Raw genomic sequence first — 26,249 nt, 5'->3', positions numbered from 1 at the left:
GAAAATATCACTCTCGGTTTTGTAAAAACTAGACTATTAGATCACGAAGTAAAATTAAAAAACGAGAGTCGTGATACCAGTTTAAAGATACTCCATGTTGAAGAAAAATATAATAAAACAGATACAATCGCACAAAACAAAACTATTTGAAGAATACAACATTCAAGAAAACAAACAAACAAAAATTTGTGAAATGTCATTACTGTGGACGCAAAGGACACAAGAAACAGGATTGTTTCTATTTCAAAAGACAGACAAATATACAAAACAATGCCCCAGAAAGGACAAGACAAGTCCAAACTATTGCCCTGCAAGAGGGAACGACCTCGAATTCTTCTTTTTCAGGATTTGCGTTCATGACAAGCGCATACCATTATGAAAAGACCACTCGACAATTAAATTCCTATTAGATTCAGGAGCGTCTGATCACATCACAAATAGAGATGATCTCTTCACATCGTTTGAATGTTTAAATCCTCCTTTAAAATTTCAGTAGCTAAAAACAATACATTTATTTCAGCAACTAAAGGGGAAACATAAATCTTATCAGTCAAACAGGAGTGCAAGGAATACTTACAAATGTATTGTTCTGTGCCGAAGTACCATATAATTTAATATCGGTATCAAAGATGCAGCAAGCAGGATTCACCATAATATTTGATGACAAAGGCACACAAATTACAAAGGAAGGTAAAATCATCATGAAAGGTAAGACATTGAATAATCTTATAGTTCTAGAGTTTAAAATACCAGTAATAAAGGGAATCCGCTTCCCAAGCATGTTATGTTAATGAAAATAAATATGAATTATGGCATCAACGCCTAGGACATATAAGTAAAACTAAATTCCTGCAGTTAAAATGTCATAATATGATTGATGACTTAGATGAAATAAATACCGTAACTCCAAATGATAAGTTGTGTGAAGCATGCATAAATGGGAAGCAGACTCGCCTGCCTTTTAATAAAGTTAAAGACAAAAGTTACATTAAACGCCCTCTGTTTATTGTGCATTCAGATGTTTGTGGTCCTATAACACCTCCAACAATAGATAACAGAAATTATTTTGTTTTATTTGTTGATGAATACACACATTATTGTGTGGTGTATATGTTAACTTACAAATCAGAAGTGTTTACAGCTTTTAAAGACTATGTCGCTAAAAGTGAGGCTAAATTCAATTTCAAAGTAGTAAATCTTTATAGTGATAACGGTGGTGAATACTTATCCACCGAAATGAAAAACTACTGTAGAGAAAGAGGCATAAGCTATCATTTAACAGTTCCTAGGACCCCACAGTTAAATGGTGTTGCAGAACGTATGGTTCGCACAATAACAGAAAAAGCTCGTGCTATGTTAAATGGCACTAAAGCATCAAAACGTTTTGGGGAAATGCAGTTTTAACTGCAGTTTATTTAATAAATATTACGCCTACGAAAGCTTTAAGTCAATCAAAGACACCATACGAGATGTGGCATGATAGGAAACCAAGCGTTAAAAATCTCAGAGTTTTCGGTTCAACTGTATATGTTCATAATAAAACCAGTAAAACAAATTTGACAATAGGTCGTGGAAAGGAATACTGGTAGGTTATGAACCCAATGGTTATAAAGTTTGGAATACAGAATTCGAAAAATATGAAACTGTAAGGGACGTTGTAATTGATGAGACTAATTTTATCGAATCTAGGCCTTCATTACGACCTGAACGGAGTAATAATACATATTCCCAAGACGAAACTGATAATGACTCCGTAACAAAATCAGTGTCTTATAAGTCTCATAGTTCTGGCCCTAAATCAGATAGCTCTCAATCTGATGAATGCAGTACAAGTAAAATTCGAAAAATCGGTAGTCATGAAATACCGAATGAACCTGAAAATGAATCTGAGAGTAGTTTGAAACACAAAAATCAGGATAAACCTGATGAATTTTTAAATTTACGAAGAAGTGAAAGACTGAAAACATGTTCGCGTAAATCATATAATGAAAATGACTATGATGTCTATAGTGCGTTATCCATCACAAGTAATATACCAAAATCATTAAATGAAATTAAATCTCTGAACGATAGGAATCAGTGGGAAAAAGCAGTCAGAGAAGAACTCAATTCTCTTAAGAAAAATAATACATGGACATTAGTACCAAAACCATTAAATAAAAATATTGTAGACTGTAAATGGATATTCACTATTAAAAATGACGTTTCAGGTCAACCTTCAAGATATAAGGCACGTCTTGTCGCTAGAGGTTTCAGTCAAGAATATCTTAGTGATTATAATGAAACATTTGCACCAGTTGCTAGAATAGCAAGCTTTAGATTCTTAATTAGCTACGCAAATCAATATAATTTACTGATTCATCATATGGATGTAAAAACAGCATTTCTAAATGGTACACTAAAGGAAGAAATCTACATGAAAGTTCCTGAAGGTGTAAAATGTAAAGATAATTACGTATGCAAATTAAACAAAGCTCTTTATGGCTTAAAACAATCAGCTAGATGTTGGTACGAAACATTTGAACAATGTCTCAAAGAAATAGGTTTTCAGAACTCCCCAGTAGATAGGTGTATATATATGAAAGGTAAAGGAGACATTTCTAAAATATTTACGTAATCTTGTACGTCGATGATTTAGTTATAGCATGTGCAGATTTGCAAACAATGAATAATTTCAAAGCATATTTAATGACTAAATTCGAAATGACCGACTTACACGATATCAAATTATTTTTGGGCATTAAAATAGAGACACCATGATAAAATTACTTTAGACCAAAGTGCTTACATTAAAACCGTTTTGAATAAATTTAATATGAGTGATTGCAATCCTATAAACACACCGATGGAGCTTAAATTAAACTATGAAGCTCTTAACGCTGATAAGAAGTGTGACGCACCATGCCGTCACCTGATCGGTTGTTTAATGTACATTATGCTTTGTACGCGTCCGGACTTAAGTACATGCGTAAATATTTTAAGTCGGTACACAAATAAGAACAATAAAGAATTGTGGTTATGCTTAAAGCGAGTTTTAAGATATATCAAAGGCACAATTGATTTGAAGTTAACATATACAAGAAATAATTACAATAACATCCTAAGTGGATATGTCGACTCAGATTGGGGTGGCCACGATTGTAATGATAGGAAAAGCACTACTGGATATGTGTTTAAATTATTTGATCAAAATACAATTACATGGTGTACAAAGAGACAAACATCAGTAGCGGTCTCGTCTACTGAATCGAATATATGGCTTTATATGAAGCTGTTAAAGAAGCATTATGGCTTAAGTCTCTGGCAGAAAGCATAAACTTAAAATTAATAAGCCCATTATTTTATATGAAGATAATAACGGATGTATTAGCATAGCTAATAATCCAACAAGTCATAAAAGGTCCAAACACATAGATATAAAATATCATTTCTCTAGAGAACAAGTTGAGAAAAATGTAATAAAATTAAATTATATTTCCACAGGTAACCAGTTGGCAGACTTGTTGACAAAACCTTTACCAGTCGTGTCTTTTATAAGACTGAGAAAAGGATTGGGTATAGAATAAGTTTTAATTTAAGTACAATTTCATTATGAAATGGTCTGATCAGGTTTTTCTGGGTTTTCCCTGATCCTGTGCAGCAAATGTTGGACCATTATTGTACAGTTGTCCCAGACCTTACTTGGAAGTATAATATGTTACGTCGTATTTATAAGTTGGTATTCACTTTGTAATGTTGAATTGTAGACTAGATACTGTATAGTAAACTAACGAATGACTAAAAGTTAGGGATTAATTTTTGAGGGGGCGTGTTGGATTATATAAAGCAAAAACTAATACCCCTAACTTTCGATAACATTGTTCTTTGTTCTATCTGAACAATCTACTGTTTATTTAACTCTACACACACTGCGTCACGGGATCTTGTTAGACGGACGTATTGCTTCCAAGTACCATTTAAAGTATAGAATAAATATTTCAATATCAAATTAGTATATTATTTCTTTTAATCCCATACCTCCTATAAATAACTTAATCCACGCATAGAAAAAGCCAAAATACCATAGGTGTGAGAAGTATTTTTAATCTCATCATAGCTTTAAGTACGCACTACTAAATACGTGTGTGCCACTTAAAAGTTGCCTTGACGACGCGCATGACTCATCGATTTGTTTATACAAATTATACGAGACTGTCCACTTACGACCGAATCTAAAGGATATTTTAGTTGTATCTTCAAAGAAGAATAATGTATTAATTGTGTACTTTATTTCCTCTTGTAAATAATATAGGTTATGAAATAATTGTTATCGGCGACCAATTAACTAAATATTGAGCTACTGATATCCCATACTAGAGGTATAAGCGTGCAACAATAAGCAGTTACCCACATCCTGGTAGAACAATTTCCCGCAGCCGAGTAAAAAGTAGCCTATTTCCTTTCTCCGGCAATACACTTGGAGCAAAGAGCTCTCAGTAGACAGCCGAGTCGAATAGTCATACAAAAACAATTTGCATGTACATTTATTTGCATCCATTTTAATCGATCCAGTAGTTTTCATAGTCAGCGACAGAATTATTTTCACATAAATAGGGATTTTTCTCTGTCATATGATTCCACAAAAGAAAATTTGAAAGAATGTGAATACTCGACTCAACTCATTTTTCATTATAAAGGTACCCAAATAACGTTAGAACCATACTAATGAATTCAACCCAAAATTTATTGGTACCAACAAGGGCAAAGTACGACTCTACCCGAGTTGAATCAATACAGTAATTGATTTTAAATTACTGTCATCACTTATAAATATAATACAAAGCACTAGCACATTACCATTCTTCATTTCTGGCATTTACTGAAAAGACTTTCTTTTTACTAGAATGAAATCAAGAAGTTTGTTTAGGTTCAAACAATTTTGAACTTTGTTGTGATAAGCTTAAGGTTGGTATTTAACAAAGCTCTGATACTGGTAAAATTGAGGTGTTGACATTCCTACGAGTATGTTGTGGAACAAGAACGAAAGGAAAGGGCAAATAACCTCTTCCACAATGTAAACTAATCAATTAATATTCAACTAAATCTACTAATATGAAAGGACTATTTTTGTCTCTTTGATTTTAGCCAAAAAATTCCGAAACATACTGAATCGAGTTGAAAAATTCAACTTTTGGGAAGCTACCCAAGCGACTAGGGCTATATTTTATCGAGGCAAAGGAAGTATTTTCTACGGTACGCTAAAAAAACTGCGGGAAACAGCCAGTTCACAATAAATTCACAAAATATAAGTCCATAACCTTCTCCAGAAGTCTCGCTTAATTCGCGAACGGCAACCGGTTTTGTTCATGACGTAAAGTCAAAAGTTTATCTCGTTCAACCGTATCAGAAACATGTGCGTATAACATTTGCTAAAGTACAGGTTATAAACGCGAAAGTGACGTATATTCATTGATATCGATGGAAACATTGAAAGAAAGAAGAATTCAATTGATTTGCATAGGAATTCTTTTAAGAAAAAAATATGAAAACATCAATTCATGGTAAAGACCTAGTATAATCTGTAATAGTGTGCTCGGCCATCGGATCGGAATATCTACAGTCTACACTGCTATTAATGACTGATAGCTATTAAATTCCGAAATAAACAATACGAATGTCATCACTTAAAGACTGTGATTGATATTCACCTTTATATCAGAACACAAAAAGTGTATATTGGCCTGTATTAAGAAGCAGTAATTATAATAAAAAATACAAACAAAAACCAACCTTTTCCTCTCGCTAATTTGGTCCAAAATCGTCTGTATCTTCTCAGCTTTGCTGTCCTCTTGTATCACCTTGGTCAGTTCATGTTGTACATAATACCATAGCTCCTTGGTATTGGAGAATATTCTTCTCCTGAGATTCTCGTAGTCTTCCGAAGGTCCCTGTCCCCCGTCGAAGAACAGGGACCCTGTGTCTATGTCTTTCAGGTTACCATGGAGGCTGGAAAAGTGATAAAAGATTTAGCATTTTTTAGCAAATGGTCCCTTAAAGATTAACTTTGAATGTTAACCATCTTCGTCCATTACTTTATGGTAGATACTGACTATGAAATTAGGGTGAGTAGTAAAGACATAATTCCCATTAATTATTCGGTTAAAGTGAAGTAAAATGAGCTCGTTCACATTAAATATGGGGCAATTATTAATCGTTCAACTATAAATTATATATCGTTAGACTAAACTACCTATATGGGTAATTATTTAATTACAATTACATTTCCATTATCAGTTAAAGGCAACGACATGAAAGAGAAATACGCAATGTTCGACAATTACATTAAGTACACTAATACCATATAACCAATACCATATAACTAATATCCATTTTAATGAGCTTGTTAAATGACAGTAAACTTTAAATGCGATCGATGTTATATTCAGTCTAAAACATAGAATTCTAGCACATATTATGGATTTCCAGTACATCTAATAAATAGGTAAATCTTTGGAAATTCCTAAATACTATTACCTAACACGATTTTCTATTAGCACTACATATTTAAATATGGACAGTCAAGTTCAACAACATTTACGGTACACAAAACATTTAGTGAAGTTCAACGCTCACGAATTGTGAAAATCCCGAGAAAATATGACAAAATAACTACACAACGATAAGTGATATTGAATCTTATATTATTATGTTATGTTATATGTGTTAAAACTACACAGAAATAATTAAATATATGTCTTAACCTTGCGGCAGAAGAAGAGCTTTTGTATTGCCATCCAGACGTGTCGCTATAAATTAAAATTTATGTAAAGAGTATAAAGTATCTAATATAAATGGAAAAATAAACCAAGCATAGGAACTGGGAATTCTCCTATCTAGACTCATTGTCTCCTGAAAAAACTTATTAGCAACCGTCTTCTTATTTACCTTATAAAAACTGTCATTATTATAGTATATATTTTGGGAACATTCCTAAAGTACCTTCCGCTATCTAAACATAATTTGCATAGAGTAAATTCTCCTTGCTAACTTACCTCGAAGACTTTTTAATCTGTGATATAAGATTACTGTGCTGCGCCCTCAAAGTCTCCAATTGAGACGATACCCTTTTTAACCTCTCTTGAAATTCTATGACTTCGTCCTGGCTTCCACTGCATCTGTAAGAGAAACGGTTTTCAACATCGAGGTTTTTTCAAACAGCAGGCGTATATGTGTGAAACGCAAAAAAAACATTAAATTTATTGATCAAACGCTTGTCACTAGTGTTTAAACTGTGATTATAATGGACGTAACTTTGATTATGATTTGGTTTTATTTAAAGCATGTGACACAGCAAAATGTTGATTGATAAGCAGCATTCAAACTATTTCTTTCGAATCTAGCTTATGTTAGTAAGTGCACTAAATTCGAAAATGGTAGTATTACTTTGGTAGAATTCTTCTGTGTGATTTTTACACCAAACATATTTTTCATACAAAATCGATATGAAAATATAAAACAATGCGTAGTGCGACATCTCAAAAAACATGTTATCAAACGACGTCACAAACATTAAAAAAAAGAAACTGCTACTCAAGTTTTTTATACGGCAGAAAGCTTACCCGTCATTAACGCTGCAAATAAAAAAAACTTAATGTCAAAAGAAACAGCACTTAAAAGTTTATAGCAGAAAGTGATCCCTCCCAAAGGCACCTCGCCCAAGACTATAATATGGCATTTTAAAAACAAAATCTGGAATTTCCATTTTCAAAATAAAACTGCATCGCATCAAAAAAGTCTTTGTTCGGTCACACCAGTCTATTTTCGGGATATAAGAGATGTAGCAAGCATGCAGCAAGCCGGTCTGACTAATAAGAAATACGCAGATACAAAAAAGCTAATCTGTAGGCATTTCCGTCATAAGTATGATTAAAGTGGCCATTTGTAAAACCTGTTTGAGCTTCCAGAGGTGAATGAGAATTCCCATAGGTAGATTAGCTAGTCTGCTGATAATTTTTATAGCTAGCTATCCTGTTTCCTTTATCAACTCTTAATTATAATTGTCTAAAAGAATGTGTGTCTTAGCGAACCCAATACGGCAATCACACTGATTGGTCTACTGGTCAATATTTTTGATTGCCCGTAACGTAACTTTTAGTTGATTAATTCTACAAGTGACTACTTTTTGATGGTTTAGTTGTGCACACAAGAAGTGTTGTGTTGTTAATGGCCTTCTTGTGTCAATTGTAATTTCAAAAACAGCACATTCACATCCAGATTCAAACCAAGCTAAAGAACAGCTCTTTTAAACATCAAAAAGGCCGTTCTTCCCCAATTCCTGTCCCTTATTCTACTAGACGGCCTAATTTGGGAAAATACCTGAGTGGAGATATAACGAGGTAAGTGACAACGATCCAGATGAACAGCAGGACGACAGCGGCGCGCTTCCATTTCGCCAGGTACATCATAAAGTAGTCATTGACTGTGGCCGGCCCGCTCGAGTAGTGCTTCATTCTCGCGGCGGCATCGTTGGGCAAACGTCAGTTCTGGTGCATCATGCTTATCTGGAACAATGGAGAGAAAAATATTCAAAGGGTTATCCCTCTATCTGTTACGCTTTCACGTCTAAACTACGTAACTGATTTTAATAAAATTTGGTACAGAGATAGAGCTGACCTTGAGAAAAAACATAGTATAGTTTTTATCCCGAACTGCTGAAGAATTCTCTTGGAAACGCGATATAACCGAACACTACGCGGGCAAAGCCGCGAGCGGAAGCTAAGCTAGTTTTTATATAAAAAGAAACGTATCTTCTTGCTAGAAGAAGCTTGTAGAATTTCACCGGGATACTAGAAATCGCCGACCCACATGATAAAACACACTATATGGACATAGGTAGCTGCAGCTGCGATGAATTCGACCAATTTTTGTAGACAAATCTAGTGCGAGGTTCACAAACATACAAACAAGATTTGCGTATTTTATCTACACCTGCATGACCATACAGCATGAGTCATACGGGCTCAAACTCCAAAGTGATTTTCAATGATAATGTCTATAAAGTAGACACACTGGAGACAAATACAATTTTAGCCACAACAAATCATGTTCAATAACGACCAATGTTATTGAAATATTATTTCTTTGACCTTCATACATTCATATGTACGTCTACTCAATTATTAATTCAGCATGCTAGTGTCGAGGTATTTAACAAAAAAGTGTCTATACTAGCTTTTGTTAATAATTTATGGAAATAAATGTTGTCAGCCTTCCCTTTCAGAGTTCGTCTGAAGAAGAATTATCACCTGAGGAAAGTAATAAGAAGAAAAAGACCATTCGTACCATAAGCATAATCCCATTTGCGTTCTAGAACCATAAAGGTACAAAACACGATCATTTAAAATGTAGTCAATAGCTAAACTAATACAAACTACACGCTAACTTTGGAGCGAACAGCAATAAAACTACATGAATATACGATCCCTAGAAATACATAAGACTTTACGCGACATTACATCCATTCCCATTCCGACATTAATAACTCCGTAAGCAAATGAGCGTTACTCCGGTATATTGCAAAATTATTTGCATTTGAAGGAAAAAAGCCAAAAAAGCTAACTGTAATGACAATTTAGTAATTGGTCTTATTAATAACATCCGTCGTTCGATTCCTCATTAAACTCATTATAGACAAAGAATTTTAAGGACTTTGTACTTCCATCATGGAGACAGCTGTTGTCATAACAGTCAAAATTTTGTTTCCAAATAAAATCCACAATGAATTTGTTAATTATCCAGTAGTAGAAATGTAGTAAGTATGCGAACATTAGGCCAGTATTTCGATACGATACACAAACAAAACACTACCCACGTTTTTGCGCATACAAAGTTCCCAAGAATTGCCACACTCGAGATATTAACGTTTGATCGTTTCAAGAGTTTATTATTGCGATGAAATTAGCTGTACCGAGAACTGAGCTATTTTGTGCAAGTTTCCTGTTTAATACTAAATGTGAGTTTCTTAGTCTGGATGAAAAGGAACGAGGCAGGGGCTGGTCACTGCCGTACTTGACTAGATTTCGGTAAAAAATTTAGAAAAGCGCCATCTGCAATCCTCTTCCTAAAGTATTTAATATCTTCAAGTGATAATAGATGGCTCTTTAATCAAAAATTAACTTCCATAAAATATCACTAAAATTATTGAAATCTAAAAATTATTTTATATATTAGTATTACGTAGGAAATCTATCAATTATTTTTATTAAATCTGTACACTATTTTATATACATAAATTATTTTTCTATAATTATTTTTTTGGTTGGCAATAAACCGTGCCAACTGCCAATGCTGAAGTTAGAATTTGAATTTTAATGGCGAGTACAGTACATACAATTTGTGTGTTAAGTTTTCGTCCATTTAAGTGTTTTCTGCTGTTGACTTGCGTTGATTTGAGTTTTACTCATCCGCTGTGTTTTCGGTGAATTAGTGAGTGAGTTGAGCTGTGCTCCTCTGTTTCATTGTTTCACATAACTTGCGAAAAGACGCCATTAGTGTTTAGTATTATTTGCGATAAAGACGCCTTTTGTGATATTTGTGAAATAGACACTGTTATTGTGTTATTAGCGATTAGAGACGCTTGTTTGAGTGCATATAATCATGCCGAGGCGGTGCGAATTGGGATGTTCACACAACCCGGGTAAGTGCTTTCTTTATCAAGTTCATAGTACCTAGGGCCCGATTCTGTTAATAGTATCATTAAGTTATTAATATCAAAATTGAATAGAAATTAAATCGCAATATCAGTTTTAACCATTTCGGGCATTCTGCTACTAATATTTATAAGACCAATCGTATTCCAACGACATTCGATTGGTTGCTATTGGTCTGCCGTTTTGGTTTATAGGTACATATTACCATATTATTCTTAGTCTATATTGCCATATTGCCTCAAAGTCGTGGTGGCCTAGTGGGTAAAGAGCCAACCTCACAAGTATGAGGGCGTGGGTTCGATTCCAGGTCAGGCAAGTACCCATGCAACTTTTCTAAGTTTGTATGTACTTTCTAAGTATATCTTAGAAACCAATGACTGTGTTTCGGATGGCACGTTAAACTGTAGGTCCCGGCTATCATTTAACATCCTTGGCAGTCGTTACGGGTAGTCAGAAGCCAGTAAGTCTGACACCAGTCTAACCAAGGGGTATCGGGTTGCCCGGGTAGCTGGGTTGAGGAGGTCAGATAGGCAGTCGCTCCTTGTACAGCACTGGTACTCAGCTGAATCCGGGAATTATTCCCAATAGTCCCCTCTAGCGCTGTCCTCCGGGGTGACAGCCGGGAATTGTCTTCCCAGTTATCACCGGGGTGACAATTTGTGCCGACTGTTCCCTTTGAAAACTGACTAGAGGGGACAAATGGGAAGTCTATTTCTCAGTTGTCACCGGGGGGGTGACATTTGCTACGGTTCCTTCTTCCTTCCTAAGAAAAAAAAATGTAATTACCATAGATTTCAGGTTTTTTATTTATTATGTTACATAGAATCACATAAAAAAATATATATATTATTATTTTAACTAACACAATGTCAACAGGCTTACAAAAATCGATTTTTTTATAGTAGTTAATACTACTATAAAAAACAAAAACAACATTATGTTTCCTATAATAGGCACAATCACAGATAACTTTAATTAATACTAATCACAGATAATCACTAATGGTTAAGTTAAAAGTGCTTATTAGTCGCATGCTTATTTGTAACACAGTTTGTAATCTTGTTAAATTAAATAAAATTAAGAAAACGATTGGTGTTAATAGAAATTAATAATATGTGATGTACCTATTAAAGGAAACACAATGTTGTTTGTTATAAGAAATAAAAACCTGAAATCTATGATAATTACATTTTTTCTTTGGAAGATTCTATGTAGCATAATAAATAAAAAACCTGAAATCTATGGTAATTACATTTTTTTTTCTTTGGAAGGAAGAAGGAACCGTAGCAAATGTCACCCCCCCGGTGACAACTGAGAAATAGACTTCCCATTTGTCCCCTCTAGTCAGTTTTCAAAGGGAACAGTCGGCACAATTGTCACCCCGGTGATAACTGGAAGACAATTGCTATCACCCGGAGGACAGCGCTAGAGGGGACTATTACTACATAGTATAAAACAAAGTCGCTTTTTCTGTCATGTGTCATGTTGTATGTCCCTATGAACGCTCAAATCTTTAAAACTACGCAACGGATTTTGATGCGGTTTTTTTTAATAGATAGAGTAACTCATGAGAAGGTTTTTATGTATAATAACATCTATTAAATAATGGAGAAATACTGTTACCCGTGCGAAGCCGGGGCGGGTCGCTAGTTGGGAATAATTCGAATCCGGTTAGACTGGAAGCCGACCCCAACATAGTTGGGAAAAGGCTCGGAGGATGATGATATTGCCATATTGCAATCGTAAATCGTTTGCAGACAATATGATTCATTATTGAATCACAGAAAAGGATAAACACGTTTATTTAAAAGAAAAAATAGTGGAATGCCACATACGCTTCAATCGTAATTGAGTCGTGATTGGATCTCAGTCGGATGTGAATCGCATGTCGCTAAAGTAAAATTAGCAGGGGCAGGATTCTGCGCAATTTTTTCTTTGAAATAAACGTTTTTATCCTTTCTGTCATTCAATAATGAATCATTTTGTCTGCAAATTTGATTGCAATATGGCAATATAGACTAAGAATATTATGGTAATATAGACCAAAATGGCAGACCAATCGCAAACCAATCGAATGTCGTTGGAATACGATTGGTCTTATATTAGTAACAGAATGCCCGATATGGTTAAAAAAGCTGTTGCGATGCAATTTCTATTCAATTTTGACATTATTAACTTAACAGAATCGGGCCCCAGAATCGTGCTCCTGAAAGCTCCTAGTCATCCGGATAAACTTGTCATCACGGGAGATACCAACTCAGTCAATTATAAGGTTGGGCGTTTAGAGAAACACAGTTCCTTACGAGTAACCATTTATTACTGAATCCCATATGAAATGATACATGATTTAATAAGATAGACATACATAGATAGACACGCGCACACATACATAGGTAATAGGTATTCATTCATACATACACTATACAATATCAGCATACAAACTTCATATTTTTGTAATTTATTTTTCAGGTGTGACACAACATCAATTTCCACACCCAGAAAAGAATCCTGAGTTATTCAAAGCCTGGGTTAATATAGTTGGTGGAAAACTGGAGACTGCAGATGATATCAAATTTTACAGAAAGCGAGTCATCTGTGACATACATTTTGCAGACAAGTTTAAGAATCGCAACAACCGTTTAAATAACATAGCTGTTCCTACTCTCCATCTTCAGGGTAAGATTTAGATCTTTATTCTTGAACTAGATCGCAATGCCACCTACTGAGTTAAAATTGCCATTAAGAAAACAAAATTCTTAATTATTCACAATTAAACTGAACTGAAATCTTTTAGGCCACCTGTTTGCAGTATATTAATATTTAATTGGATATAAAATGCAGTTCATTCACCCCTTAACCAACTCGGTGAAGGTTGTTGTTTAGTGGGATCTTAGACTTGTTTTACTATTTCCAGGTGCTCCATCACAAGATGCTCATATGCCTCCTGCAACTCCACATATACCAACTGAACTTCCTATGCCTGAACATAATATATGGAATCTGCCTTCTACATCAAAGCAAATAGTCACTGGTACGTAAATGCTTGGCTACCTACATTCTCAAATTATGTTTAACTAGCTGCCATAATTAAATACTGCATTTTTTATAATAATAATCCCCATGGGGCCACCTTGACGTGATGGGGAAGGCATGAACGCTTAAAGAAGTCAGTAAGAACTAGACGACCCTGTGCCAATTGGTAAACATGAGGTACCATCAGAAAATATAGTCATAACACCTCGGCTAACCCTTTCCAACTAACGGTCCCAACTTCCCAACTAACCTTCCCTTTCCCTTTACCTTCTCTTCAGTGTCTGATAAAATATATATCTTATTACTTTAAAATATGTACTCTGCAGTCACCTTCTCTCTTTCACCTCTTAACTTTTCTTTTCTTAAGTTTTAAAACATTGCTCCTAATATAATTTAATGCGACTACGAAATAGAGTAATAATACCCCAGGCGGGTACCGGAGCTAATCGCGATGGAGAATCCCGCCCCTTTGTATTCTGGGTGGGGGCGACGCTTTTAAATTTCATTTTTTCATAGATACCTTTAAGGCCACCTGTTTGCAGTATAGTAATATTTAATTGGATATAAAATACTGTTCATTCACCCCTTAACCAACTCGGTGAAGGTTGTTGTTTAGTGGGATCTTAGACTTGTTTTACTATTTCCAGGTGCTCCATCACAAGATGCTCATATGCCTCCTGCAACTCCACATATACCAACTGAACTTCCTATGCCTGAACATAATATATGGGATCTGCCTTCTACATCAAAGCAAATAATCACTGGTATGTAAACGCTTGGCTACCTACATTCTCAAATTATGTTTAACTAGCTACCATAATTAATTACTGCATTAAGTAATATGTAACTGTTGTGTAGTCATTACAAACACACTTCAACTTGATTTATTGTAATGACAATTTAGGTTAATAATCCTCATGTAACTCACACTAGTAATTTTGATGTTTACAATGACAATGGTGAATTATTATTATTTTATTTTCAGCTGCACCTCCCAATGCGTGTGTTATAGCAGCAGAACATAATTATTGCAGTAAACATGGTATACAACAAAGACGGAAACTTAAAGGAGACAAAAGTAAGTGCCAATGTAGTTTATACCATAAGATATCCAAAAAAAATGTTTATACATAGGCTACTTTTTATCTGGGTGTGGAAAGTAGTAAAGTAAAAGTTTTTTTGCAGAAAAACTGAAATCAACTTCATCGCTGGAGAATGAATTAAAGATTTCAAGATTCCAAATGAAGAATTTAAAAACCGAAATTATTCGGTTACGTAAACGGAGTAGTAGTTTGAAAGAAAGATTAGCCAGCGTTGATAAAATTAGCAATACAAATTGTTTAAAAAAAATAACGAGAAATATGACAACTGCAGCAAAAATATTCACAAACATGCAGTACACCCAAACTCACAAGAGAGCTCGTGGGCGGAGGTTTACTTTAAAGGAAAAAGTTTTGTCTCTCCATGTACAAAAAGAGTCCCAAGAGTTATACTCTTTTATATAAATACTTTACATTGCCCTCTATAAAATCATTAAAAAGGCTTCTTGCGAAAATTGAAATAGAGTCGGGGCTAAATAAGTTTTATTCATAAAATGAGAAAGACTGTGAAGGAATTAAGTCCAGAAGATCGCCTCTGCTGTCTTATTTTTGACGAGATGTCAATATCGCCGCAGATCCATTACGACGGATCTAAGGATAAATTAAAGGGATTCGCTTGGCGTAGTAAAAAAATTGCTGACCATGTTTTAGTTTACATGGTCAAAGGATTAAAGAAAAATTTAAACAGCCTGTTGCATACTTTTTTACAAATTCTGTTAACAAAGCAGAATTAAAAGCCTTGACTATAAAAGTCATTAAATATGTTCAGGGTACAGGGCTTAATATTTTGTGCACAGTGTGCGACCAAAGCACAGTAAATGTCAGTGTAGTGAATGAAATTATTGAAGATAGTAGAATAAAATTCATAAAAGAAAATAAGGAATGGAGACATGATGTAATGGAAGTAGGGAAATCTAAAATTATCCCATTATTTGATGTCCCTCATTTATTGAAAGGGTAAGAAACAATTTACTTACGAAGGACTTAAAATATTTCGACTTCGAAGAAAAGGTTGAAAAGACGATAAAATGGGAATATTACCAGAAAATTTATGAAGCGGACAAATTACATGGTGAATTAAAAATATGTCAGAAACTAACTGATGAACATATTTATGTGGAGAAAATAAAAAATGAAGGTCAAACACGCAACCCAAATTTTTAGCCGCAGTGTTGCTACAGCTGCAGAACATTTATCTGCTAGGGGCGATTTATCTAATGAGTGCCGCCAAGTAATTACATTTACCAAAATGATGGACAATTTATTTGATTCCTTAAATTCAAGCTCATTTAATATGATACATGGAAAAATGTATAAATGTGGTGTTAGAAACAATTCTCCTCATCATGAATTATGGGAAAATGCCAAAAAGGTATTAAAATCAATAAAATTTATTAAAGTTAAAAAAGAAAAGGAAAATAAAATAAGATTAATTGAAACGAGTTCGGTACCTTCAATAAAAATTTTATACGTACTATTGAGGGCATGCAACAGTTGTGGAAAATATTATCCCAAAAATATTTATTTGATACAATGATGACCAGAAACTTTAACCAGGACCCACTGGAAAATTTTTTTGGGAACATTAGAAGTTTTGGGGTGAGGAATACGGCACCCAACACAATTAGCTTTGAAGGTGCCTATAAATCACTTCTTTTAAATAATTATAACTCACCCCATTCACTTAACGCTAACTGTGAAAATGATGACAATGATTGTCTTCAGACATTGAGTTTCTTTTTGGAAGACAAACTTTTAGAAAACACTTCTAATGTTCCCAGTAATGAGGTTCTACCATTTCAGCAAGAAGAAAATGACGAAATTGAGGTGCCTTTTATAAATTTAAATTCTGAGCCTGCTGATGCTGGTCAGGCCAATTATGTATGTGGGTGGGTGCTGGCTAAATGTTTTAAAAAAGTTGCTAAATCATGCAGGCACTGCAAAACTGAACTAACTGGCGACAGTCAATTAAAATCAAATAGTTATATAAGGGCAAAAGAATATACAAAAGGAAAACATTGTCTGTTGTATCCCAATATAGTGGCGGAAAAAGTTTTAAAGACATACAAAATATTGTAGTAGAAATTTTGAAAAAGAATGTGCCAAAACTAAATTAAAAGAAAAGATAAAAATGTTTTTAGACATATTTGTGGATTATCCTTTCACCTGCGATATCCACAAGATAGAATTAAGAAATGTTTTTGAAAACATTACAATAAATATTTTGGTATATAGTTGGTGCCGCTCAATTAATCGAATTTTATCAGGTAAAATCCAATATCGTGATGAGGATGATGAAACTAAACTTTCAGCACAAATTTATTACAATAAACATAAACATAAGTAAATATGATTTTTATTTAATTCCAGGTCGCCTACTAAGTACTTTCTAAATGTTCCTACATAACGTTGTTCTGTTGAGTTGTAGTAATCTGTGTTGTATTTCCATATTTCAATAAATAACTATTTTCTACATTCTGTGGCTATATTTTGTAAGTACGTACGTATGAACAAATTCCCCTAGAATATCTATAGACGGTTATTCATCATCTCGACACACTAAACTCACCACGAATGTGTCGAGTTGGTGAAACTCAAAATTTGTACATTTATCATGTCGTCAACTCGCCACGTCAAGATTTTAATTCGTGTCCAGTTAGTGAAACTTAGATTTTATCACTTTTATGTTTTCGCCAAGTTTGGGAATCAACTTTTCGCGTTTCAAACGTTTGCAAAATGGACGTTCAGTGGCCGATGATGTTTGTGACACAATGTATCCAGTTGGCGAAAACATAAAAGTGATAAAATCTAAGTTTCACTAACTGGACACGAATGAAAATCTTGAGTGGCGAGTTGACGACATGATAAATGTACAAATTTCGAGTTTCACCAACTCGACACTTTAATGGTGAGTTTAGTCTGTCGAGATGACGAATAACCTGTAGACAATACTGATGTATACATGTGTGTGAAATGGGATGTACGCACACATAAACAATTTGTTTCGGCAGACGATACCAGATGGCGCTTCAAAAATCGTTTGAAGGTTGCAGAAAAAAATCGAAGTGGGTTCTCTATTCCCAATCTATTTACTATACTCTATGGAACGAGGTTATGCATGCCCTGCAGTACTTTAAGTAAGGAGGTGCTTTGAAAAGAATGAGCCAGTTGTTAAGAAATAACATAAAACAAATACTACTTCAATATATAAACTTCTTGGACGGCGACATTAATCATGACTCATAATTAAATCAGCAGACGATCATAATTAGCACAAACTTTTTTTGTAAACCGAACTACGAACTTTTTTCTAGACGTTCTAGAAAAACTAGCAAAGGAAGGACACTTTGTACCAGATAAAATTCTCACGCAAATTGAATCAGCTCAGAGAATTAGGTCGGTGCACTGAAGTGGAGCAATCTAAGATCCCAAATTAAACTTCGACCTTTATAGGGGCTTTTTGTCTCCTTAAAGAGGTACTGAATATTTAACGTAGTCATAGCTTGGGTATAAAATCTTCTCTAGAAATCTTCAAAGGAACTTCATTTCCTTGACACTCTTGGCAATTAAACTCATTGGTTTTATGGACATAATTATTGCAGAAATGTCCAGAGACATGACGACAGCGTATATTTAAGTATTGCCATTATCATCACTTGCATTTTAATAAATCTGCAGCTCTTAAGCCTCTGTCGTAAACATTGGGCTTAGAGGAATGGTCTGGAGCCTCAGTATTGCATTCTGAGGCGAGCGAGCTGTCTGCACGTCCAAGCAATAGAATAGAATGCCACTGGCCATTTATAAAGATTTCAGGACCGATTTTCCAATTTAACTGCATAAGACGAATCTGGGTCCACTTTTAGTGAAATTCTAAGAAAATCAAAAGTAATGTTACCTAGAGAAATTACTTCTTTGAAACAAACCGATCTGGAATATGCAAAATGACTATTTTGTAGTAATACTGCAAATATTTTATCTTCACAAGTCTGCGAAGCCGCTAACGTAAGTCAGTCTAGGTATGAAACCTGTTATTGAAATGAATACCAAATTAACGCATGAAGCTCAGATTAATTAAAAGTTTGCGAGTTTGTTGAACGTGTATTATTTCCGTTGGCGGCAGTTGAATAATTAGAGTTATAAAGCTTAACGAATGTTTATAGGTTGTGAGTGTTCATTTAGCCATTCGTGTCACGGAGATGAAGCAACCGGCTTGACCGCACTGATGATGAAAGCATATAAACAAAAGAATAACGTTACTCTTAGAATATTACGAACTACTTATATGCCTTTGTGTGTATTGAAGAAAGTCACCCCTATAACAAGGCCTTATCCCTATAAGTAAGAGCTGAGCCTCGTTATTTTTCTGGTTGATAGAATTCCCTCTCTCTGTTCAATTAACAGAGCTTGATGTAAGGAGTATAATATTACATATACGACCATAAGCAAGTTTTTAATATTATCAGCTTGAATAAGTATGCCACTGATAGTGGTTTTGATTTGACCTATTTTAGCGTTATATGGGTCATCGTTATCACACGCGTAACCTTTTAGCATTCCTAAAAGATTTGTCTTGTCCTGAAGTTCAAAAAAACCATCTGAGATGGATATATTTTCACCGTTTCGATTATTACGTGCAATTAATGTAAAAATATGCATTCGATAACCTGTGGTGGGGCTGTCACATTATTTCACGGTTATGTGGGCCGAATTAATTAATTCCAATCGAAAAGTTAATTTTAACAGGTGCGTTCATGCAACACAAAGGTCACCTTTTAAATATATTTTACCTCAAATTACTTAAACACTAATGGACGAAAGCACTGAACCGCAAAAGTATAAAAGAGCGAAAACATACATAAACTGTGAGAGACAGCTAAAACATTGCTTCCAAGCATCCCATTTGCATACAACTCCCGCCGAGTGACATGCATTGAAAACACCAGTTTGTGGAGTTTTTCTTCCAACCCCAGACAGACATAAAAAGTGCAAAGAACACTTCACTATCTCTGAATATAAATGCTCTCTTTTACCGGTGCGAAAACTATATTATAGTAAACAAGTCTGTATAAACATTTATCTATTTGTACCAACTACAACGCATCCTTGAATGCGGAGTGGAAACTATTACTCCTATGATAAACCCGTGCCATTTTACATTATCATACGCATTACTGAATATACAATTATGTCATTTGCTACGCGCTTAATGAAAAATCGACTTTATGGCTGCATAGTAAAGACCTTTTGAGACGCTTCAGAATAGTTGGTAAAAAATGTGATTATGCCCATCAGTCATGACTTCATGAGAGTGGAACATGTCATGCATGGTGACACAGCTACAGACAAACAAGTTGAAAGCAAATAACGGTTTTAAGGTTTTATCTCGTATCAGAAATTAGGATGTAAATCCGCCTTAAAGGAGTTAAACAATAGGAGAGAAGAGCCAAGAGAGGCTTGATACGAGGGCAATATTAGCACACGAAAACGCGTACGGCTTTAATTAAAAGCAAAACTGGTAAGAACAATAGGCGCCACCCCGTCTGCTGGCGCCATTTTTCGTCTGGCAGTCTAGGGGGAGCTTTATTAGGGCTCCTTTCACTACGACACTATGTCTACGTACCCAGGTGGGTAAGGCTTATGCATTTTAATCCCTCAGTCTCGTCATGCAACACGCGCAGGATTGGGCTATTGATATACAGGACCACGGAGGCTATAAATCGTTAACAAACATTTAGGTACGTGTATAGCTAAGGAATGTACTTTCCGAGAAAGATTCAACATTTGTCTCCTTTGAAATATTGAAGTTTTACTTTACCTTCTTCATACGTGATAAGAATTTCCTTCACCTAAATACGACATAGCCATTCATCCAACGCATCAGATTTTATAAGCAAGAGATTTGAGAGATTATCCACTAGCAACGTTTTACCTTGAATTCTGTTTTTGTCAAACAATTTCATGCTACAATTAAGTGCCATCTTTGGTAACAAAATGCGTGGAAACCGTAGCCACATAACTCATGTCACGATTAAAATAGTTTTGTTGTTTGGTCGATCAATCATAAAGCCACAGCCAAACTAAATGTAACAATATGAATCATATTGACCAAAAATTGAATATTTTTACAATGGAACACGATTTCATGTTTAGTTTATGCAAAACCGCAGTTAAGCTAAAACGGGACGAGCAAAATGTCCAAGCCAAGTGAATAGTGAATTTTATTAGCATTTTGCAAGCCGCTTCCGGCCGTTAAAACGTTCCGGTGTAACAGACTGTGTTGTATGATATACAGACGCCATATAGCGGCTAAACAGCGGCGTCAGTCTAATGGGAGCGTGGCCTGATTATCACGCAGGGCACTAGCTACACATACATCTGTCGCTGCAGGTGCATCTAGGCCTGTCAGACGATTAATATCCGCTTAACGGATTGCTTTGTTTACTAATGCTACACTGCTTCAAAAGGTTTGAGCGGTTTTTCTTCTAAGAAATGCTTTTAACGGTGAATTGTATGCTAATGTGTTACTAAAATATATCACTTTGATCGGGCTGAGATACATCTCATACATCATGTTGTTACAACTCGTAGAAGCTATATTTTAGAGGTAAAGAAACTTTGAAACTGCTTTTTAATATTGCTTTTTTTCCGCGTGTGTTATATAGTATTTGCATGTCAAGATTGCGAATGAACTATATTGTAACAGTTCATTCGGGCAATCTCCCGATCTCCTATTGCTGTGGGTGCTACCACAAATGCATAACGAGATAATCTCATATCGTGGTCAACTCACCAGTTGATTGAACACCCACATAATTGTGTAAACAAAGAGTAGGCGTACCGGTGTTATTATTGAGTAATAATAGAAATAACGCGATTCCATTGCCATTTTGAGAGAACTTCGTATATCATCTGGGTAAATTCCACACTGTTTATTATTTGGACATCTGCGGTTTACGCGTCGGGCGTTTATGGCTAGATATCGGAATATATATAGGTACATTGATGTAAGGAATATCGGGAGTGTCACAAAATTTTCCGTCTGAACTAAACGTAGAATCAAAAGTTCAAACTTAAACTTTTTGCAAATAGCATAATAGGTAGGTATGTCAGTAAAATTAGCAGAAATCTGGTTTATTAATGTTTGAGTTTGTTATTTACTTGGGTAAACGATCGTTTATTTGTTTCCGAACATATATTTTCTTGATTCCGAAAACTACACATAAGTACAGTTACATTTCAACGAAAAACTCCAATGAAAAATGCAAATACCGCAGCTGCGTACAAGTTACGAGAATACTCAGTTTGTGTATGCAATTACGTGTCGTTTCGAGCAGAAATTCAAGTAATACGAGATGCAAAGACAACTTTTTGGTTAACACGAATACACGACCAATTAGAGGTCTGCCTGATTATATTCGATGTTATTCTCTGGCGATACATTGGATCTAGAAAACCTGAAATATATGGTATATGGATAAATTGACTGGAATTGAACGTTTTTGACCCAAATTTTTTATCGACCTTAATTTACAAGCATTGTGCTCAACTACCAGGAAATAATGGGACATACCTAAACTAGGTATTTAATATGAGGAAGCTCACCACATCTCCAACATGGTAACGATACTAATCTTATATGGACAATGACGTACGGCCCGACCGGGTTCGTAAGCGGAGGATGTTAATATGGAGCCTAATTAAAAATTTCGCAGCTAATTTTTGATCACAACGGCATCGATCTCCGTATATGATTAAATCTTAACAGCGGTAAAAGGGGTAAAAGGGGATCATAATAATGCGACTTTGATATCTGGAGTCTGTTAGATTTTTGGTGGATTATTTTATTAGCATTATTGGGGCGTAAAAATAGTTTTTCCCTAAGTGTTCATTACAAGTACGTCATAAGGATACTTTGAAGTACTGATCTATAATTTTCATGTTTGAATTTTAACAAGGAATATAGACTGTCGACACTGATAAAAATTCAAGCTGAAAAGCGTGCGTCATTACCAACTAGCTTTCGATAAAAATTGAATATTTTGGGTATTTCCTATCAAATATTCAGTAGCCCATAACTACTGGCTATGAATAAGAGGGAAAAAAATCATGCATGTATGCATGTGATAAACTATGAAAATGCATGCATGTCCCGCTAAGTAATGACTGCTATAATTTATTAGTAAAGCAATGCGACAGTAAAATTGTTTGATATACTGATAACTAATAATATTGCCATGATATGAGACTGTTCAGAATATCGAGTGCTATTAAAATCGACCTTGAATATAAAACAATAGTTGTAGTCATAAATGGTATAATCTTTTACTGCATTATAATATAATGAAGATTGACAATAAATATTTATATACAAAAAGAATATTTGAGGCTGTATTACTAGAATTATTAAATATTTTTCAGCATTCTTCACATCTTTGGCAGTTGTTAGTTGGGTGGTCAGAAGTCAGGAAGACTGACAACCAGTCTTACCAGGGTTGAAGAAGTCCGACTCTACATAAAACACTGGTACAGTCAGACTGGAAGCAGATCTCAATATAGTTTGAAAAAGGCTAGGCGGATGATGATGGTAATTAGAATTACGTACCACAAATATTTATCTAGTGTTGAACTGACATTGGCTTAGTTTTGATAACACAATTTGCAATACAGAACAACAATAATACATTGAACTCACATTGCTATCTGTTATTGCCGGAGGGCATTTTTCAGATGGATGATACAATCTTGTTAGTAAATAATATCAGTATGGACCAAACAAAAGAACCCAGACTAGACTAATATTATGACACTGGACAGTTTGTTTGTTTATTTGAAAGTCCTATCAGAAACTACTGGTCTGATTAGAAAAACTCTGTCTGGGTTAGGTAGCCCTATATTAAAGAAGACTATAGCTTAAAAAGTTTGCAAAGGATGCGGGCAAAAGCTAGCATTTAATACTAATAGGTCTGTACAATATTTATAAGACTCAAGAATATAGCAGGTTTCATAATTATTATATGAGTTCCTATAGACATATATCAGAGACAAAATTCCTGCATCCTAATAGCAATGACCCTTCCGGAATGCTAGACTGAAACAAGCTAAAGTAACGTGCATTATGATGGACTATAAAGCTGTATTAATACTGGCAGAATATGTCTCAAAGACTATTTATAACAAACCTGTTTTAACTGAAAGGTACAATTTATCAAAGGATAGGATACTTTACGAGTACAGCCACATCAATATTCATGAACTTACAGTCTGGAAGGTTCATTTATCACATAAACTTCAACAGAGTGTCAACAAGGATCATACTAAAAGTACATTACAGTATTAAGAGTAAGTCATTACAAATGAAAAAACTTTTGGGAAAGACTACTTTTGGTAACAACATATGCACATAGAAATGCAGATAATATTGATAGATAAATGAACGAAAATAACATTTTCAAAACTGCAATTGTAAAAAATACAACTACCAAACTGGTTTTAAATAAAATTTGGTATATAGTGAATGAGACATTTATTGTATACCAAAGGAGCAGTAATATTTATATGGAAATATAGTGATAACATCAATAAAATACTTGCCTTTTTTTAGTTTTTTTTACGGTCGAGATTTAACGTGCACAAGTATTTATACATAACAACATAATAGGTTTTAGTGAACGACACGCCACCTCCGTATTTATTGCTCTATCAAATCAAGTGCTAACGGACGACACTCCGGCTCCTAGCTCAGCGGATATTGACGATTTAAATCAAATCTATTCACCGTACTAACTGACAGCAATAAAACAACATCTTCCACACACAAAACAAATGATGAATAGATAAATCCCAAACAGCATGAAAACAAGAACAAATTAACTTCAAGAAATAATTCCATTCCCAAATTATGAATTTATTAACATACCTGATTAGCGCTGTGACTTATTTTATTAGAAGACCAATAATAATCACACAATAGTTGCTATAGCACTTATTTTTATTCGAAAAATGTTTGATAAGATACACGATTTAAATTAATTTTAAATTCACATCAACTTCTACACCCAAGCACCATCCCATGACACACCACAGAACATATATACCCTAAAGGGTGACACACAGACTGAAAATAAAAAAATGAGTGAATCCGTCAAACGTGGTACGTCAGACAACAGAGCCAACGCCTAGGATTTTCATCTACTGCTGAAACCCTTCTTTTTTTCTGGCAACAATCAATTCTCCTTGCCATGAAATAATGAAATTACTATGAGGATGAATTCCACTCAATTCAGAAAAATCTTCACTCCTTTTCGCTTGAGAGTAATCGCGTGCGCAAGTATTAATTTACCGACATTTCTCCCCTTGGTCTACCGCACCGCAAGTTTACTATAATTGGTCGACGCGATGAATGCTTGGAAAATGGCTTGCCCAAATACTGTTTTGCTCACTGAGTGACTCTGCAGCATTATATGGAGTTATCGGAATATTCTTCTAAATTCCTAATGCATAATAGATGTTTAAAGAACGGGGATGTGGAGGAGTTACAACATTTGATTGTGACATTGATAGAGAGAACTATGACCATAGATGTAATATAATAAACAAGTTATATATATATTTTGAGCGTGCGCAATGCACGCTCAAAATATATATTTAAGGAGATGAATTACACACGAAGATTTTGTGTCGACTGATTTATTTAAACGGGCGGCGCCCTATTTATATGTGCACGCCTGCGACAACGAAAATCGGCTTTTGAAAATATAAAATTTTGAATTTGACATTTGTATTTTTCTTCATGACGATTGAAGGTTGCGAGTCGAAAAGGTTGTATGCGTTTCATGTCGCTACAATATTTACGAAAATGAACTCTATTCCAACGCAATAAGGTACTAAATTTGGTGCATAATACACAGAGGCAAATCCGAGCCGAGAGGGATAGTTAGAACGGAGGCCGTTTGTCTCTTTCTAACACCTTGCCAGCATAAAAAAATGTTGTGATCAACAGTTTTGTCTTCCCAAAAAAACAATTGAATCACATATATTTTTATCTTATTTTAACAATTGTAAGTCAACAAATTAATAAAAATCGCATTTATTTATTATACGAATAAATTATTTATATAAACTATTATTCTTAATTCTAGCGGTTACCCTGAACATTCTTGGCACGTAATCAGCATTGAAAAATTTGTTTATATTTTTTGTATTAAATCAATGTAAACTATTTAAATGGTGAAAAAGTGTTGCGTTTATACTTGTAAAAGTGAATCCTATGGTGGTTGCAATATATCGTTCCACAGGTTAGCTAATAATAACATTTTCGTAAACCAAACTACTACATTTTTTGGGAAGCTATAACAATAGTACAACAGTTTTAAAATCCATCATCCTCCGAGCCTTTTCCCAATCACGTTGGGGTCGGCTTCCAGTCTAA

General features: G+C 34.7%; 2 protein-coding genes and 1 long non-coding RNA gene across 4 annotated transcripts in view; 2 read left to right on the top strand and 1 right to left on the bottom strand.

The window, feature by feature from the left end:
* LOC110372143 (alpha-(1,6)-fucosyltransferase) overlaps positions 1-24,898 on the bottom strand; it is a 43,705-nt gene extending 18,807 nt beyond the window's left edge. The window contains exons 1-5 of one of the 2 annotated variants that reach the window (XM_049844354.2): positions 24,738-24,898; positions 8,356-8,540; positions 7,032-7,154; positions 6,741-6,785; positions 5,770-5,985 (exon numbers count right to left, since the gene is read on the bottom strand). In XM_049844354.2, coding sequence (XP_049700311.2) covers positions 5,770-5,985; positions 6,741-6,785; positions 7,032-7,154; positions 8,356-8,489 — 518 coding nt within the window. In that variant the 5' untranslated portion in view covers positions 8,490-8,540; positions 24,738-24,898. The remainder of the gene's footprint in view (positions 1-5,769; positions 5,986-6,740; positions 6,786-7,031; positions 7,155-8,355; positions 8,541-24,737) is intronic. The other variant, XM_049844355.2, reaches the window with a different exon arrangement.
* Positions 396-3,991, top strand: LOC135117925 (uncharacterized). The gene is made up of 2 exons (XR_010277250.1): positions 396-708; positions 3,484-3,991. It is a non-coding gene; the product is annotated as an uncharacterized LOC135117925 (long non-coding RNA).
* Positions 10,032-17,296, top strand: LOC126056277 (uncharacterized). The gene is made up of 6 exons (XM_064038487.1): positions 10,032-10,675; positions 13,158-13,364; positions 13,603-13,719; positions 14,369-14,485; positions 14,707-14,799; positions 14,907-17,296. The coding sequence occupies exons 1-6, from the start codon at positions 10,636-10,638 to the stop codon at positions 15,224-15,226; spliced, it is 894 nt and encodes a 297-aa protein (XP_063894557.1). The 5' UTR covers positions 10,032-10,635; the 3' UTR covers positions 15,227-17,296.
* Positions 24,899-26,249: the final 1,351 nt, after the last annotated feature.

The sequence above is a fragment of the Helicoverpa armigera genome, chromosome 16, assembly GCF_030705265.1.
Source record: "Helicoverpa armigera isolate CAAS_96S chromosome 16, ASM3070526v1, whole genome shotgun sequence".
Taxonomy (NCBI): Eukaryota; Metazoa; Arthropoda; class Insecta; order Lepidoptera; family Noctuidae; genus Helicoverpa; species Helicoverpa armigera.
Note: the sequence above shows the minus strand (reverse complement) of the source record. Positions and strands in the feature narration are given on the sequence as shown.

Coding starts and splice junctions, on each gene's coding strand:
- LOC126056277 (XM_064038487.1), top strand. CDS start 10,636: ATGCCGAGGCGGTGCGAATTGGGATGTTCACACAACCCGG. Junction 10,676..13,157: donor GGGATGTTCACACAACCCGG/GTAAGTGCTTTC, acceptor TTTATTTTTCAG/GTGTGACACAACATCAATTT. Junction 13,365..13,602: donor TCCTACTCTCCATCTTCAGG/GTAAGATTTAGA, acceptor TACTATTTCCAG/GTGCTCCATCACAAGATGCT.